The sequence below is a fragment of the Microchirus variegatus genome (genome assembly GCF_963457635.1).
Source record: "Microchirus variegatus genome assembly, chromosome: 3".
NCBI lineage: Eukaryota > Metazoa > Chordata > Actinopteri > Pleuronectiformes > Soleidae > Microchirus > Microchirus variegatus.
In genome coordinates this window covers 5,004,419-5,022,030 of record NC_139804.1, presented here as the reverse complement: position 1 = coordinate 5,022,030, position 17,612 = coordinate 5,004,419, and the positions used below count along the sequence as shown (strand labels likewise).

General features: G+C 40.1%; 1 protein-coding gene across 5 annotated transcripts in view; it reads right to left on the bottom strand.

Moving 5' to 3' along the window:
* Positions 1 to 1,831: 1,831 nt before the first annotated feature.
* Positions 1,832 to 17,612, bottom strand: part of aplp2 (amyloid beta (A4) precursor-like protein 2) — a 100,826-nt gene continuing 85,045 nt past the window's right edge. For 2 of the 5 annotated variants that reach the window (XM_083886008.1, XM_083886012.1), the window contains 7 exons: positions 15,808 to 15,907; positions 14,078 to 14,251; positions 13,346 to 13,381; positions 9,212 to 9,294; positions 6,799 to 6,876; positions 3,579 to 3,734; positions 1,832 to 2,532 (listed from right to left, as the gene is read on the bottom strand). In XM_083886008.1, the coding sequence (XP_083742134.1) occupies positions 2,431 to 2,532; positions 3,579 to 3,734; positions 6,799 to 6,876; positions 9,212 to 9,294; positions 13,346 to 13,381; positions 14,078 to 14,251; positions 15,808 to 15,907 (729 nt within the window). In that variant the 3' untranslated portion in view covers positions 1,832 to 2,430. The remainder of the gene's footprint in view (positions 2,533 to 3,578; positions 3,735 to 6,798; positions 6,877 to 9,211; positions 9,295 to 13,345; positions 13,382 to 14,077; positions 14,252 to 15,807; positions 15,908 to 17,612) is intronic. The other 3 variants (XM_083886009.1, XM_083886011.1, XM_083886010.1) reach the window with 3 other exon arrangements.

Sequence of the window (17,612 nt, the reverse complement as noted above, 5' to 3'; positions counted from 1 at the left end):
AAATAAAATCCAGATCCCGGAAACACCTTAAAGTTCAAGTGGTAAAATCATTTTACTTTGACAGGAATTGCAGATGAAATAATTCAATTTAATTTATGACGAATTGTATGAAATGTTATTTTTCATTACCCCCAGAATGAGCCTTTTATATTTACATTACCCCGCTTTGCGATTATTAATGTTTATTATTATTTTAATGTGTGTACATCGATATTCATGTTGAAATACACTTAATCACTCATAGAATATAGTAGTGCTATATAATACCCTTTATATATATATATATGTTTACAAACTGTAAGTGTATAATTACTTTAATAAAGTAATCAATAAAACTAATTTGGTTTACATATACTTATTGTTTTTTGTTTTTTTTGTGACTCACAACGCCATGTGAGATTCCAAATCCCTGGATTCTCCTCTCGGAAATCGTTTGATTTGACTGGATCGCTTTCTCAGGATTTAATTAAGTCAGATTTAAAAAATCCTCCAGTGTGGGGCAGAATTAACAAACCTGGAAAAGAGTGATGAGCAGAGAGGTTTTTACAATTTCCAGTGCCACCACTAGATGTCACTAATTCATACAAACTATATCTTTAAACATTGGGTGTCTATCTATCTATCTATCTATCTGCATAAAAGACAACACATCCATATGAAAGTTGTGAATTTATTGATGTGTATCCCCCCTGTAACCATGAATCTGTTTCCATTGGTGTCAATCATTTTTTTTTCCTCCTCTTTTTTTTTTTAAAAATCACTATTGTTTATATTATATTAGTTCCCAGTTCCCAATCCCACAATCAAGCAGGCAATTACAAGATTGAAGCCGTTTGGGTGCATAGTGAGACAGTCACATACAGAGATACTGTCACAGGAAGAAGAAGAAGAAGAAAAAAATAGAAAACAAACTTAAAAATATATATATCATATCATTTCATATAAGAACAATGCACACCACAGGTAATCTTCCAGAAAAAAAAAAGAAGCCATGATTGCAACATCAACTATACAGGCATACAAAGACAAATACTAAGAGAGAGAGAAAGAGAGAGGACTCTAGGATTCACTTTACTTTTGTGTCATTCTCTACCTGGAAATTTAGCGTTTTTTTTATTTTTATATTTCAGAAACCAGCTCTTCAAGCCTCGTCTTTCTCCGTCCACCTGACTGCACAACCCTCCAGCTCCATCCCAGGCCCTTTTGTGTGAACCCTAAACCCTAAAAAAATCTGGATTGAAAATGTGCTTTTCACACAAATCCCCCCGAAATAATATAACTTTAGCAATATTCAGATTCAGGAAATCCAGTGTTTACCAGTGATTGCCGTGACCCCCATTCGTTTGACTGCAGCGCCCCTCCTAAATTCAACAAACTGCTTGACTGTTTCACGCTTTATGACCAGCAAAGCTAACAGCGGCTCCGATAACGTGTGTGTTTTTTGCTTCTTCCATTAATTCATTTTGCAGTTGGAAATTTGTATTAAAAAAAAAAAAAAAAAACTCCCACCCTGGAAAAGACACATCTGTAGAGTTTCATGATCACAACAAATGGGAAGCCTGTCATATATATATATATATATATATATATATATGTATATATGTCGTTTTTGGAGGAAAAAGAAGCTTTCCGCAATACATTCAACTATGTAGCACAGATACCAAAAGCTAGTTCTTATTGTCCTGATCTGTTTCCTCATTAATAACAACACAGTGGGTTCTGTGTGATGTGTCAGAGCTGGAGGTCTGTGCACACCTTCACCTCCGCCTCCGCCGACTCCTCCTCAACACAACTCATGACTTAAAAACACCTACTCTCATATGTATATATATTTATATATTTCAACTGTATATGTATATTTTATGTCAGTTATCGTAACAAAGAACGGAAAGTAAAATAATTCATGATTTCCTTTTTTTTTTTTTTTTTTCTCATTTGTCGTTTCACTATACATTTTAATCGGTACAAAGAACCTTCATGTACAAGCAATCTATCGGGGGGAGAAAAAAAAAACAAAGAACAAAATAAAACACTCCAATGATGGGGGGGGGAAAACCAAAGTATGTGTTTAAATTCTAACTCGATTTTGCCTTTCGCTTGAAGAAATTAACAGAAACAAAATATCTGAAGAAATGTTGTACACCTTGATCTGAGATAATAATTACAGAGAGAATAAACGGCAGGTACGTCACCTTTTTTTTCAAAATAAAAGAAACATGATCAAAAAAAAAGAGCTCTATAGTACAATAGTAGCAGTAGTTAGAAGTAGTAGCATTATGTCAGGATTGTTGTCAACAAACCAGTAAATGGAGTTTGGATGTATGCAAATAATTGAAACAACAGCATCATGTGTTATTGGTCAGTAGTATGTTCCCCCCCCTCCCCCAACCCGGCCGCCGGTTTGCCGTCCTCCACTGCGCCCCCCTCTGGTTAGATCTGCATCTGCTCCAGATATTTGTAAGTGGGGTTCTCGTAGCCGTGGTTCTGCATCTTGTTGAGGTGACGTTCCTCTGGGGTCAGCATGGGGTCAACCTGTGAGACAGACAGACATTCATGAAGTAAAAGGTGACAAGGGCAGCAGGAACAATGCTGTGTGTGTTGTATTGTAAATGCTGCAGGGGGCAGTAATCTGATTGCACCTGTCAACTTTTCAACATATAAGATAATCAGCAAAAAACATACCATACATGCACACGCCATGATATTTACCCCACATAATTTACTGTTTACCTCTCAGAGTCGGCCTGAGGCATAAGTAAACATAATTATCGGCTGCTTGGGGCTCTCAGTAGTGTGTGGAAAAAAGCATTTTAACAAATAACAAGCTTATATGGTTTTTAGTTTTTAGTAGGACTGGGCGCCAGGCTAACGCGCGTTAGCGCATGACACGTTTCCATAACGACTGACCAGAAAAAGACGCGTGTGACGTCATGTTGCGGGCCACATGAAATCGATTTGGGGGCTGCATGTGGCCCCAGGGCCGTAAGTTTGAGCTCACTGCTGTAAAGTTAAAAATAGATAAAAATGACACTGTTTTGGTGTGAATAACACAACTATTATAAACGCAATTCATGGTAATAATGGGGGGGGGGGGGGGGGGGGGCAAATTCAGCTTAGGGCCCCATTAAAGCTTGGGACGGCCCTGTATCAGATCTTTTTGGGATGTTTTTCTTTTCTTTTTCAGGTTTTAAAGTGGATTGCCCTCTCCGATGAATGGTGTAAAATAAATAACAGAGAACAAGCGAGGAGGGACTAAAAATGTACTGAAGCGTCAAACCGTCGCGTCCATCAGACTACCAGCTCATTATGGGGCTGTTACAACTTAAATTTAACCTTCAAACAAGCGTCAAACATTGTTTATTTGTGTACCTGTGTAAATTCCACATGCAATCTAGCAATTGTGCAAATTCCGGCATATTAGCATTGATGCTAACATGCTTCATTTACACAAAACCCGCTAAATTTCATATAAACCGTCACTCGTAACAAGACGGGCGATCGTATCGTGTGTGTGTGTGTTTGCGCGTTCTATGACCTCGACACGCCGTGCCACAGATAACAGGGGGATAACGGCTCACCTCGACGATGCCGTGGCTGATGGTGCCGTATTGCCTCTTCCTCAACAGCACCAGGCTGATCACGATCACCGTCGCTATGGCCACTGCGATCACCAGCAGGCCGATCAGGGCGCTGCTGCCGAAGCTGAAGTCCTCTCCCAGAGGACGGTAGGTCCCCTAACATGGAGAGAGAGAGAGAGTGCTACAGTGAGACGATGCACACAAACACAGCTGAGGAACTGTAATAATGATAGAAAATATATTTATACATATATATATATATATACACTAGTGTTCAAAAGTTTGGGGTTTTTAATGGAATATGTACATAGGTGTATAGAGGCCCATTTCCAGTGTTTTAACCCTTTAAGGCAGGGGTTCTCAAAGTTTTGATACCTGAGGGCCAATTTAGGAACCCAACATTGAACTGAGGGCCGTCAAAGGGAAAAAAAAACTGAAAGAAATCACATTTGTAATAATTCTAATGACCAGATTGCAGTTCTACAGTTTAGCGTTAAGTAATATAAGTGTTAATATAATGTAATTTCATATATAATAATAATAATAATATGTAACATAATAACACTTTATAATTTACTGGGTAATTACCCAGTATTTTGGCCATTGTTCTTACCTTCTAATTACAGGTTAATACCAAGTAACACATTTCTGTTACCATTTTACTGGGTAAATAGAAATTGGGGGCTGTAGCTACCTGCTTATTACCAGCTTATAACCCAATAATACACTAAAATTCACCATATGGAAACCAGGTAAATACCCATTTTTGTTTACACTTATTGGTCTGTATTCAGTAATGTCCAATAAACATTTAACAAGCTTAGTAGCTTCTGGATTAAAACTATCAACTGTAATCCACTGTGGGCCGCCAGAAATGTTTCTGCGGGCCGCCATTGGCCCCCGGGCCGCACTTTGAGAACCAATGCTTTGAGGTACTACTCAACCATTTGGTGGACCACACTTTAAGTCACTATATCTCATTGAAAAATGCATCAAGCTGAACTCACTAACACTTTAATGTGACTCTGAATGTTGTACATTATGAATTTACCAGGTTTATTGTGAACAGACGTCTCAACCGTTTGGTAGAGGCCCGTATCTGAAATACTGTAGGGTCTAATTTAAAAAAAAAATATATATGTATATATATTGATTTTCGTTATAAGTAAATAAAATAATAAAAAATGCAAATATATAATTTTTCCTTTGATTTTTTATTTGTGTGTACCTTAAAGGGCTAATGATACATTGTTTGCTAATCACGTAAGTAGGCAATTGGATGATTAGAAAACCCTTGAAACCCTTGAAAACCCTTGCAGCATTCTTTATTTTGAATGAAAATCATTATTTCTAATCTTGCCAATGTCTTGACTATATTTTCTATTCATTTTGCAACTCTTTTGATGAATAAAAGTCTGACTTTTAATGGAAAACACAACAAAAATTGTATAGGTGAGCCCAAACTTTTGAACGGTCATGTATGTCCGTGTGTTGATTTATTATTTGGCTTGTTTGCGGATATTGGAAGAATTATGGGTCACAAATTCAGGCGGGAGCTGAGCATTTGTAGTTTTTGTGTACTATGTTAAAACATCATCATTAGTCTTTTATCTTGAACAGTTTGGAGCCCTGCAGACGTGAACTGTTGCCTCGCATTTGCTGCTAAATTGAGCTTGAGGCGAGCGTAAATTCAGATAACTGCGGATCTGAGCACGGACAGAGAAGATGTGGAATCTGCTGTGATTTCCACCATTTCATCTGATCTTCAAATCCCATTATAGATTTAACAGTGAAAATCATTTCCCCCGATGAGTGCAGTTCATGTTCTGAAATCTTTACGGCTGAAGTCCGAAGAGAATACTTAAGAGATTATAAGATTAGCAAACGAGGCTGACACACACAACCATTTCCATTTTTAAAAAAAATAAAACATATATAAGCTACTCAATTATTTACTATGAGGAAAAAAAACGACTTATTTATGATAAGCTGAATTTGGATTTTAATGATGCCCAGCAGGGATAATGGAAAACATTACTTTTAGGAGAAGAATCTAAATCAAAATAACGCTTGAATAGACAGGGGCGCAGCTTGTGAACAGGCAAGGCAGGCAACTGCTTGGGGCCCCGAGCTGATAGGGGGCCCCGACACTCGGAGCCTAAAGGCTGTTTTTTACTGAAATGTGCAGTGACCAGCCGCCTCCCCGTCCTCCTTATACAACATTGGGCGATTTGCAATGGCATCTCAGTAGGAAACCTCCCTAAAGGGGCCCCACCTCACGTTAACCTGTGTGAAGTTATCGTTCTGCAAGTTGGAAAATGATTATTTACAGTGTAATCCATATCTTTTTTACTCAGTTTAAATATGTTTTTTTCAAATATTTACAGTATTTTATTGTTCTTATTGTTTTATAATGTGGGTTCTTTACAGTGTAATGTAATTTTTTACTAAGTTTATATGGGTTTTTAAAAGCTATTTACAGTATTTTATTGTTCTTTACATTTATATTTCCACATACTTTTTAATTCCATGTTATTTCATTCATTTCGAAAAAAAAAAAACACTGGTTGGAAGGAAGGGCCCCCTGGGAATTTTTGCTTAGGGCCCCTACAGACTCTAGAACCGCCTCTGTGAATAGAGACATAAATGAACAGGACTCTACGATCTTACATACGTCATAAAAACCACAGGGAAGACGAGACAGCGTCTCTTCAGACTCGGCGAGGGTCTGTGATTTGTGAGTCGTGTGTACACATGCATGAAATGCGCCTTTGTGATGGATTCTCGTAACGTGGCCAATTGTGTATTTACGCACACACACACACGCACGCACAAAGACAGACACACACAAACAGAGACAACCACAGTCACCGCCACCTACGCCAACATAATCTGGCACATATGACACAGACTACTCATATGCGTAAAGGAGCCCAAATGAGCAGAAATCCACGTGTGTGGATTTTTCACATTCTCCGTTACTTTTCCGACGTGTACATTCACATAAAAACAAACATGCACCCATGCACAAATAACCAAAACATATTAGCCTGAAAAAATGAGAGAGAGGGGATTAGGAAAAAAATGCTATAAAGCCGTTTCCTTTTTTTTTGCACACTCCCACACTCCCTCCTTTCTTCTGTCATCTTCTTCTCCCCCACTACTGATATCTACAGTTCCCCAGAAAAGTTCCCCCTGCGGAGGTCACTGCTATACTCACCAGCTCATCATCATGCAATACGTAGGCTATATCTGCACTGTAAACCTCTTCTTTAACATCCAGAGACTCATCAATCACCTGTCAACACAGACAGGGGAGCCCAGGTTACACTCACACAATGTGTGTGTGTGTGTGTGTGTGTGTGTGTGTGTGTGTGTGTGTGTGTGTGTGTGTGTGTGTGTGTGTGTGTGTGTGTGTGTGTGTGTGTGTGTGTGTGTGTGTGTGTGTGTGTGTGTGTGTGTGAGAGAGACAAGTGTGTATGTGTGAGACAGATGGACAGTGGAAAAAGAGGTTTGTGAATGTGCAGCCGAGTAAACTGCAGGGATCGTCTGTGTTTGGGTGATGTCGTGTACAAACTGGAAGGAGAGAGTTGAGGAAGGAAGGAGGGTTTTTTTTTTTTTTTTTTTGCAAGCATCAACAACAGACTCTGCACGGCACACAGTTAGCATTTAGCCTTTTTTTTTTTCTTTCGCTCTAATCTGGAGAAGAAGAAGAAGTGCCGTGAGTGGACGTGGGCGTGTTCACGTGACAGAAACCACAAAAACAACAACAACAACAAAAAATAAATCTGCCTTCCATGGAGACGGAGCAGCCCAGAGAGAAACGGATTATAACACAAAGTTAAACATTTTCTTTAAAGGGGTCATATTATAACCTATTTCTACAAGTTAAACTAGTTCCCTGGTGTCCTAATGAACATATCTGTGACATGCTTTGGTCAAAATACCTTAAGGATGAAGCACCACAGCAGTTCAGTCACCACAGCCAAAACAGCCCTGTTCAGAACGCTCGCTTTAGTACAATCTCTTTAAGTCCACCTTTAAAGGTCCACCTTAAAAATAAAGTAGAGCTGCAACTAACAATTATTTTCGTAATCGATTAATCTGTTGATTATTTTCTCGATGAATCGGTTAGTCCATAAAATGTAAGAAAATTTTAAAAAACGTTGATCAGTGTTCGTCAAACCTGGAAATGACGATGTTCTTGAATGTCTTGTTTTGTCCACAAACCAAAATTATTCAGTTTTAATGATTTCTTTGTTATGTGGAGCAAAGAAACAAAGTAAATCTTGTTTTAATCATGAAAAAAGCTTCAAACCGATTATCGATTATCAAAATAGTTGCCGATTAATTTAGTAATCGATTAATAATCGATTAATCATCGATTCATCGATTAATCAATTCAGCTCTAAAATAAAGTAAAACGAAACTTAAGGGACAGGATATTACATCAGCCGCAGAGGCTACTGGGAGTTAACAGCAGTTAGCATTTGGAAAAGTGATCATTTGCAGGCTCTAGCAGGCACATTGCCGTCATATATAACATGTATCCACTGGACAGATAAATACTCTGAGGCTGGAAGTTTGTGTAGAACTCTGTGCTGCATCTGATTTTTGGATACTGTTGCCCTTGACAGCACTCTTAACCTCCCGGGATTGCTCCGTCTTAGGAAAACAGCAAAAAGAAAAACATGCATGCATTGACTCATATTCACACAAATACAGCAGCCTTGCAGTTGGTGTTGGATTAGCATGCGAAACACAGCAAACGGGCCCTCGTCTGACGATCTGTGAGGAAGAATGGTGCGTCTGGCAAAGGAAAGCAGCGTGCGATGACTGCCGAACAAAGTGCAGGGTTGCATCTGAATGAAAGTCGCTTTTTTTTTTCTTTTTCTTTTTGGCAGAGGCCAAAGAGAGACACGCAAATAGCCCTGTGTGAGATAGCTGTAACTATGACAACATAGTTACTGGAAGTAAACGCTGAACTTGAGAGAGCTGTGTGAAAGCACTGTATGGGCTGAAATATGTGCCACCAGAAACTGAATTTGAATCATTTATATTTGAATTTGAATTGCTAAACTTGAACAATTGCATGAAAAAACTGAATTTGAATCATTTATATTTGAATTTGAATTGCTAAAATTTAACAATTGCATTAAAAAACTGAATCTGAATAGTATATTTTTGGAAATGGAATTTTTCAAATTCAACACTTAATGTACCTTCACATTCAGTTCTCACAATTCAAATTCAGTTCTCAAAAATCAAATTCAGATTTCAAATTCAGATTTTCAGATTTCAAATTCAGATTTTCAGATTTCAAATTCAGATTCAAGTTCAAATTCAGTTTTCAATTCAATAATTCAAATTCAACAATACAAATTCAAATTATGTGATTCAAATTCAGTTTTTTAAATGCAATTATTCAAGTTTAGCAATTCAAATTCAAATATAAATGATTCAAATTCAGTTTCTGGTGGCACATATTTCAGCCCCATAGCACTGCGGCGTACGTTTTATCAATCTGTGCAACTGACGATATCAAAACATTTTTTTTTTTTTTTGCTCTTTCACAGCGCTCTGCTCTCAGTTCACGCGTCCAGCAAGGTTAAGAAACGGGACGGCGCTCATACCACGTTGTTGCTGATCTTGGGTTTGCTGTTGATGATCCTCTCCTCGGCGCCGATCAGGCCGTCCAAACCAGACATGGCAGAGCCTGCAGGAGGTGGAGAAGGAGCAACGGTGAATGAATAAAAAAAATATTTTAAAAAAACCCAGCAGAAAAGCAGCACAAACACAAGCAAAGGACTGGAGTGGTGTTGATGGTGGACAGCTGCACACACAGATAGCCCAGCTCTCGACTGTCGCCTCAGTCTCCCGGTGACAACAAAGCCCTTTCTTTGCATTCGGGCACAGTGTGAGCGAGCGCGAGAGGCCAACAACTGCGACACTACTGACCCTATATCGTCTACAAAGAAGCCTGTTTTAAAAAGGCTGCTTTGCATATACAGTGCGAGCTGACCTTTCTCTGTTATGAAACTCAACATCTTCCTCCTCTAAAAATCCTTCCATCTAAAAGTCCCGTGAGGTTAACAAAACCTTGAGTTTAAGCCAAAAAAAAAGTGGGCCACAGTGTCAAATATGCATGTTAGATTGATGGCTATGAAATAAGCATAGGATCTTTTAATACACACACACACACACACACACACACACATACACGCAAGATATGCGATGAATAAATCAGAAGCCCAGAGGAGGGAGGGGGGGGGGGGCAGTGTGAAGCAGGGTCACGAGCAACATATAGCATAGAGTCTGGCGTTGTTAGCTTATTGTCTGCTGCTCCTGATCGACAGCCAGCGCCAAGCGAACGCTGGAGATTAGTACAATTGCCTTTTGGATTAAGCGAGGAAACAATGCTGGTGTGTTTACAAAAGCTCTCTGCACTCGGCAGATGTGACGTCAGAGATGGCACGGCAGGGCACGCGCATCGCATCGCACCGCAAGCTAGCAGCCAACAACGAGAGAGTGACCTCTGCGCAATCGACGCGACCTCTCGTACGCACTGATTTGTAAAAGTGCATTTAAAGGTGACTTTTATTTTTTGTTGTAATTATTACGCTCTGTTGGGTTTTCGTGAACAGAAACGACGTAATATTACTTTTCGCGCTGCCTCCTTTATGTGGAAACAACTCTGATGTTGACATTACAAGATAAAAAGTAAGCTAGCACTTACACACATATCCACCATTAACTCGGTGCTTACTAACATATATAGGTCGCATACTAGCCCTTTATTAGTAATCATTAAGCACCTAATTCTACCTCTATTACGACATGAATGAAGATTTTTCCTAAATAAGGTGTTAATACGTGCTTAATATGGGCTAATATGCTACTTATATGCATGCTAGTAAGCACCAAGTTAATAGTAAATGTGTTCCCTAATCTAATTCTTTTTGCTAGCAACTTATCAGCCATTTTTAATTTTTTTGCAGCAAACAAACAACATCAAAAAGTCCTAATCTGTCAAATTAAGGAAGAATTTTCAGCATCATCAAGCTATTACATTACATGTCAGACCTGATTGAGGGAGCGTTTGTGTGTATACACCTGCAGAGCAACGGATGACCGGGGGACAAGAAGCATTTATACACCGCGCGAAACTGCTGAACAATAGAGTTTTTAGTAGTGCTGAGCACGTTAACGCATCAAAGTTAACGCACATTAACACATGACGCGTGAGTGACGTCATGTTTACTTGACTCCCAGTTGTTGAAATGAGTCTCTAAAGTAACGCTAAACTTTAAAAACAGAGGCACACATACGCAGTACACAGGTACGCTGGTTATTTGTAGACAACAGACCGCTCCAGTTCGACCGCTAACGGCGCTAAAGGAGCTAACTGGACTCCGGTGCCGCGGCAGGTAAACATGCCGTGTTCGTGTTGAGCTTAATTAGCATTGTGCTAACTAATTTAACAACAATTTTGAATGTAACTCACATTTGTTTACATTAAAAAAAGTTTGTGCCCTACAGTTTTAAGTCATTTATCAAGCAATATCTGCTGCGTCACAGTGGTCTGGGGGAAAATAATGGACCAACTCATCCATAATGATTATTTGTAGACTAATATGACACAAAATAACAGCAAATTCAGAGGAAAAAAGTTGTATGGGGGAAAAACAGTTGGGAAGGTTCAGTATTTTAGTTAGAAATCGATAGAAATCAATATTGAATTTAGATTTGGCAATTGATGGTCAGTGACCTTGCCACCGAGTACGATCGCACAGTTAACCACACGCCCGGCTAATGTCTTTCCAGAACAAATTGAGCCAATTTAAATTGCACTGTGGGTCAGCGGTGGAAACACTGAGCCTCAGACAGAGTCACTAAATCAGGTCCTATCTGGAAGAGAGGGCGACGACTGCTGAGGTGAATGAGTGTGTGTGGGAGAGAGACGGTCATTAAAGGAAGGTGCTTCATCAAATGTACTGTGGACCGGATGACAGGAACGAGGACATGACTCAAGACTCTCTGAGTCCACCAGACCTTTAGCTACATCCAATCTACTGTGTTTTCATTTAAAAACTGTGTTTTAAGATGAAAAAACAAGCTCCATATGGGAAGAAATCAATATTAAACTCTTGAAAACGTTTATTACACGAATGTTCAGATATGCACCGGGGCCAGGAAGTGGATTCTCGCCTCTGCTACAATAAAAAACTAAGGACAACATTAACACTTTAACACCTAAGAATCAAAATGTCTGTCTGGACTTTGTTTTTTGCTTATTTTAACTATAAAAGGGCCAGAAAAGGCAAAGTTTTCCAGAATAACTTTCAATATCTGGCAGTTACTGCATGTTAAGACAGTGTATTAATAGTTTAAATTGAAGAAAATCCTTTCATTGAGGAAAAAAAAACACTGTAGTTGTACGCGAACAACAGATTTTGCGTGTTAAATCTGAAATTTGAACAGTATAAAATGTATTTCAGGGCCAAAAAAATGGAAACTTATGTACAGGCTTTTTTCCAACTCTCTCTTCTATGGCGACAAAAACATGTGTGACGTTGTTTACGTGTCTAGTCCAGGCAAAATTTACCTGTTAGCTGCGTTAGCTCCTTTAGCACCGTTAGCGTACTACAGTCAGACTGGAGCGGTCACTTTATTAAACGAAAAGAACAGCGCAACAAATAACCGGAGTCCACGCACCATTTACCAGTTAGCTCTTTTAGCTGCGTTAGCTCCTTTAGCACTGTTAGCTGCACCTACAGTCGAACTGGAGTGGTCTGTTTATTAAACGAAAAGAACAGCGATACGAATAACCAGAGTCCAGGCACCGTTTACCAGTTAGCTCTTTAAGCTGCGTTAGCTGCGTTAGCTTCTTTAGCACCGTTAGCTGCGTCGAACTGGAGCGGTCAGTTTAGCAGCGCTACAAATAACTAGCGTACCTGTGTACTGGGTATGTGTGCCTCTGTTTTTAAAGTGTAGCGATACTTTAGAGACTCGTTTTATCAAAACGGGAGTCACGTAAACATGACGTCACGTTAGCATTGACGCTGTTAACGCAGGTTAACATGCCCGGCACTAATTTCAAATAACATTTGCTTGAGTCTTTGTCTCAATGAGCAAAAACAGGGCCAAAAAAAATGGAAACTTATGTACAGGTTTGTTTTTTTCCAACAACTCAGACAAAGACACTGATTTTCCGGCTTCCTGCAACAGCGTGAGTGAAATTAGGGTTCAGAGACTTGAAAACAAACTGAATATATCTGTCAGCAGGTGTTTGACAGAGCTTTTCATTCACAGCTTTATGGATCAGTATGAATGCAGAAAATACGATACGTGATAATTTACAAAGATTTCAGTTTCGGCTCATCCAGACTAAAACTAAAATGGTGCCGGCAGCGATTTGACACTTTTTGGGCACTCGAGTGGTGTTTTCTTGAAATGAAAATGGAGTAACGTGGATGTAGCCAAGCGATTTTGCTGTTCGGCATGAGGTGATAATCCTTACGTGATAAAAATAATAATACAAAGTGAGAGCCAAGCACGCTGCTGCCCATGTGAGTAAGAAAGTAGAAAATGAAGCACGGCAGGGAGAGACAGAATATTCCAAACTGCACCAAAGGGAGAGGAAAACAGCGGAACATACTGCAGGTGTGGATGGAAAATGGTTTTAGGAGGATGTGGGGACGGGGGGGTGGGGGAAACAGAAAAAAAACAACAAAAAGAAATAAAAGAGATGCAACAGAGGCACCAACCTTTCTTGAAGGCACGTGGGGAGTCTGAAAAATCACCTTGGCATCAGAAATGAGCAAAAGGAAAAAGAAAACGACAAGAACAGAAAAGGGGGAAGGGGAGGGGGGGTAAAAGAGAGAAAACTGAAGTGAGAAGAGAAAGGCAGGATTATCAAGCTGTTAATCGAGCAGGGAAGTGTCAGGAAATAAATTTGAGAGATTTCCAAAGTGAAAAAAGGGGGGAGCCCATTTCAGAATTGGCTGGCTCCGTCTCAGCCCTCTGGGATGTTGGCATGTATATTAAATGCTCCACGGAGACGTGTAATTTCCCTTCACTCGAGCTGGAAACGCTCCATCCGTCACTTTTTTCTCTCTTCTTGAGAATTCAATCTTTTGTTTGGCATAAATGTGACAAAGGCGAAAAAGTGCGACTGCTCTTTTTTTTCTTTTTTTTTTTTTCACTTCTCCCCCCCCCCCAGAGCTTTTGGGGCTTGAATAAAAGCCCGAGGCTTTTGTGCATTTATGAGCTTACTTCACTATGTGCTGTGTTGAAGGCGATGCCACAGGGAGCTGTGCAGCCACAGATAAGTCCAAACCAATGGCTTCACAGCACACTTTCATTGGCATAAAACATACTGTAAACCTATTCTTCTTCATATGTGCAGGCAGCGCTGCTTTGTCGCCAAACGTCCTTCAGAAAAGTCGTTTTTTTTCACCACACATGACGCTGCCGTGTCTGATGCTGCACGTGCTCACCCTCCGGCTCCGAGTGCGAGCCCAAAGATGAGACCTGGAAGGGCCGATAGGGCTTGCCCTCCGACACGGGGACTTCCACGCTCTCCTCCGAGGACACGGTGACATCCGGCTGCGACTCGGAGATGGACGTCAGGAACAGATCCAAGTCGGCCTTCTGCTCCTGGAGCAGCTCGTCTGTGGACGGACAACAGAGAGAGAGGCAAACAGAGACACTCATTATTGTCTGTTTTTGACACCCAACAGTTCATTTTGAAGCCTCAAGAATAACTGCCGAGGTAAACGTGTGTGCCAAATCAGCTGTCAATCACATCACACACTACCTTTCAAAAGTTTGGGGTCACTTTGAAATAACCGCAAAAATAACCGATCTCATCCCACTTTTTGGCATGATTCTGCGCTAAAGATCGGGGTTTAACGCTGCGATATAGCACTTCTTCTGCCCTCTTTCGCCCTTCTCGCCAAACTCTATTAATTAACGGTGTCGTACACTACCGTTCAAAAGTTTGGGGTCACTTAGAAATGTCCTTATTTTTAAAGGAAAAGCACTTTGTTTCAATGAATATAACAATAAAGGTGCATTATGTAATAAATCTAAATCAACTGGACATACAATCCTCCTAATATGTCACAGAGACTCAGGAATAATGTTCATATAACAAACTGAACTCACCAACAACAACAGTACAGCCAAAATATTTGCATTTAAAAAAAATATTTTGCAGACTGCAAATCATGTTTATGTTTTGAAATCATGTATTGGCATGTGGCGCCACCTACCGCCGTCTACCAATCATTGCAGTCAGTAGAGTCTCAGCTGGCGAGCAACCATGGGTTGCCAGTTAAGTTTTCATGCACTTGGCTTAAACGCCATTCATTTCTTCATACAGTCTATGACTCTACCACACTACTCTGTGACTAACCTGGCGCTGGCAGCAGAAAGACAGGAGATGATTTCCTTGCATTTGCCAGAACAGCAAGGTGGAATAATAAAGGTGGAACATTCCCACCTTCAACTCACTGTGTCAAAGGAACGGCATGAGTCAGCCCCTGGCACATGCCGTCACAGCTTCATCAATAATTTGCCTCCATCATTCCCGCCCCCCCCCCCTCCAGTCTGAGAGCTGCTCCAGAACGAGACGGTCGCTCCCGTTTCGGCTAACTACCAATTAGCATCTTATCTGAGAGCCGTTTTCCATGGAAATCTGCATCGTCTCCCAACAGGACGCTGCGCGGCGAACGCCGTGACCCAGTTCTGTCACTTGAAGCCACTTTAATAATCTGTGCCGTGACACCGTGCTGTGGCTCCATTCAATGAACCAAAGGAAAGAAAATAATAACAATAACAATAATAATAATAAATAAATAAATAAAAAAATATAAGACATATTCCCCGTGTGCCTTTAGATCTCATTGTAAAAATGAAAGCTGCTGTGAACTGCAGCTGAATTCTATTCCCCTGCACAAAAGGCACATTAACAAAAAGACTCTGTCGGTCTCCTCCTGTATTTCTGTTTCCCTTTTAACACTCAGAGAAGCTTGTGCTACAGACAGAGGAATTGTGATGCACCGGCTTGTCTGGCACATGCACGAATTCCATGCTCTTTTCATTTCATTTCATTTTTATTAACGCACACCACCTCCTCCTCCTCCACCTCCTCCTCCACCTCCTCTTCCTCCTCCATGCTGCCTGCCTGTCTGCCTGGGGCTTTTTTCGTCTTCACACGACTCACCGATTTCATCCTGAATCTCCTCGGCCACATATGGAACCTTGTAGAGCAGACTGAGACTCTGGTTCATCCTCTCCTCGATCACACGCAGGTGTGTCATCACCTGTCGGGGAACAAAAAACCGTCAGGTTACTTAGAATCCCTTTGTCGAGCTGCAACTAACGATTATTTGCTCGATTAATCGATGAATCGTTTGGTCCATAAAATGTCAGAAAATGTCCAAAAAAAGTTGATCAGTGTTTGTCAAAGCTGGAAATGACGATGTTCTCGAATGTCACGTTTTGTCCACAAACCAAAATGATTCAGTTTTAATGATTTTGTCGTTATGTGGAGCAAAGAAACCAAGAAAATATTCACATTTAAGAAGCTAAAACTATCAGAAATCTGGTTTTAATCATGAAAAAACCTTCAAACCGATTATCGATTAATAATCGATTAATTGTTTCAGCTCTATCCCTTTGTGCTCCGAAAATCCTGGACGATCCATGACCGAATAATACAATCTTTAATATTCCATAAATATGTTATATTCCCATTTCGAAACACAATGATTTGACTGATAATAAGATCCTCTGTAAATCCCCCGTCATTGGAAAGGCAGGATTTGCTTTGCATTTCAAACGCGCGCGTCGCTATTTTTGTGACAGACGACAAATCCATTTACTTAAAGTGATCATTTCAGCGCTAATCCTGCGGTGACAGCTATTAGCGTAGCATACGGAAAGAAAAATCCCCATGTAACTCGCTCTGTTGCTCATTGTCGTCTGTGAAGTTACACGTTTTTTTTTTTGTCACCTAATAGCATCGCAGATTACAGACGTGGCTTTGTGCCATTTCTGTGCAGAACTTAATAATAATTATAATAATGATAATAATATGAGCGCGAGGAGGAGATTAAAAATTCATCCTCGGAAATAGGAGTGAGCAGGATGAAGAGATTGACTCTTAAAACCTGGAAGATGATAAGAACCAAGGAAATCGACAACGATGAACGATGAAAGGATGAAATCAGTGGTCGAAGGATCTCGTTTAATCCGTTCAGGTGGATTAGATTAAACATCTGGGACCAAGTTTTGACATTCAAACTTAAATATATGTCTGATATCTCACAGGCCATTTAATTTGATCCCTCCAGTTAAGAATATTCCATCAAGTAGTCTGGTTCCAAGAAGGTTCTTCAGCTTGTCCTCATAGGAGAACCCTTTTTGGCTCCACCAAGAACCCTTTTAAAACCCTTTATTCAGGAAAGCGGTTTTAAAGGGTTCTCTGGATCAAAACTGTTCTTACTGGAACCATTAGTGTCACCAAGAACCCTTGAAAAACCCTTTCTTCGGGAAAGAAGAAGCAAATGGTTCCAGGTAGAACCTCAGCCCTTGTAGAAGAACCCTTTTGGAACCCTTATTTCTAAGAGTGTGGGACTCTTTGGTCGCTTAAATCAATCATCAATGCAATAAAAGATTCAGGATTCAAGAGTCTTTTATTGTCATTATGAGCAAAACCATGTGTATAAAACATGGGTATCATGTATTTACTATGATCTACCAGACTACACTGTGGTGGGTGTGTAGGCAGGATGTGGGTGGGTTGTTTTTTACAATATTAGGACTGCAATTAATGATTATTTTCACGAGTAATGGATCAGAATAATATTTGTACGGCTAAAATGTCAGAAAACGTGTTTCCCAAACCTCAAAACGATGTTGAGACATTTTTATGACTTCTTTGTCATGTAGTAACACGACCCAGTGTGAGACGTTGGTTTTTTAATCTTTTTATCTTCTGTTTATTTGTGTTGTTTTAATGTATTT